At 37.1% G+C, this 1,033-nt stretch overlaps 1 protein-coding gene across 1 annotated transcript in view; it reads right to left on the bottom strand.

Moving 5' to 3' along the window:
• LOC107584488 (sodium- and chloride-dependent GABA transporter 2-like) overlaps window positions 1–825 on the bottom strand; it is a 2,158-nt gene extending 1,333 nt beyond the window's left edge. Inside the window, exons 1-5 of the mRNA XM_016271122.1 lie at window positions 815–825; window positions 726–727; window positions 450–590; window positions 291–372; window positions 1–133 (exon numbers count right to left, since the gene is read on the bottom strand). Coding sequence (XP_016126608.1) covers window positions 1–133; window positions 291–372; window positions 450–590; window positions 726–727; window positions 815–825 — 369 coding nt within the window. The remainder of the gene's footprint in view (window positions 134–290; window positions 373–449; window positions 591–725; window positions 728–814) is intronic.
• Window positions 826–1,033: the final 208 nt, after the last annotated feature.

Raw genomic sequence — 1,033 nt, 5'->3', positions numbered from 1 at the left:
CTTGCCTGTGGACTTCACTCCCTTCCACACACAGAAGTAGCAGATTATCCAGGCCAGCAGGAGGCAGAGTGCCAAGTCCCATCTAACATTACCAATCTGTTCTATTCCCTCAGACAAGCCCAAAATTCTTCTCCTGTAGGCAAAAAATATGGAATCACATTCTGCTTTACAGCCTTTATTGAGAATAATTTTAATTATCTGGATGATTTGTGTTATCCTGTGTTGCCTTAATTGCGTAATTCTAATAAACATGTATCCAGTTTATTGGGGTGCTATTTTTAACAACTTACTCCCAAAACTCAATAACAGGAGACGTGCTTTTCTCTGGAGTATATTCAGTGTTGTTGCTTTTGCTCAACTCTTTGCAGTTCTCTAAATAAAAAAGTAAATGGTTATTCAAACGACATAGCCCAGTACTATGATAATTCCCACTGTTATACATGAGATACCTGTGTTCCAGTAGTTGTTGCAGCTCGCCCATGGCAGCTCTGAACTGAAGGATGAAAAGAGATAAAGGAAAGCCCAAGCAAGAATTATGATGTAATAGACTCCTGTATAGAGGACAACAACTTGGCTACCATAACCGAGACCTGTGAATATAAAGAAAAAGAAAAGAAAAAATAGCAAAGTACTAAAGTAAAAAGCTGTAATACATTCACATTGAAAAGTCACTGTATATGAGCTCAGGGCTCTCAAGTCATATCAAATGTTTGGAGTGAGATTACATCTGTTTGGGGAGGAGTCACTCAAATATTTGCAGCAGCAGCCCCTCTGCCCCAATTCTCTCAATTTTTTGCTAGCAGTTAAATTTTACCTATTGTTCATAATTGACCAACACAAATTGAAATTACAACAATTGGTAAATCTGATAAAAGACAAATTCATCCAAATAAAACAAATTGTTTCATATATTTCAAAAATACAAATGTATCAAAAATTCAAATACGAGCCAAATGAACAGCAATTAACGGGACAAATGATCCCTCACTTCTCAGCGTGAGAAATACAAGGTGTGGCGTGTGAACTGGTTGAA

This window comes from Sinocyclocheilus grahami, unplaced genomic scaffold (assembly GCF_001515645.1).
Source record: "Sinocyclocheilus grahami isolate Dianchi unplaced genomic scaffold, SAMN03320097.WGS_v1.1 scaffold60.1, whole genome shotgun sequence".
NCBI lineage: Eukaryota > Metazoa > Chordata > Actinopteri > Cypriniformes > Cyprinidae > Sinocyclocheilus > Sinocyclocheilus grahami.
Note: the sequence above shows the minus strand (reverse complement) of the source record. Positions and strands in the feature narration are given on the sequence as shown.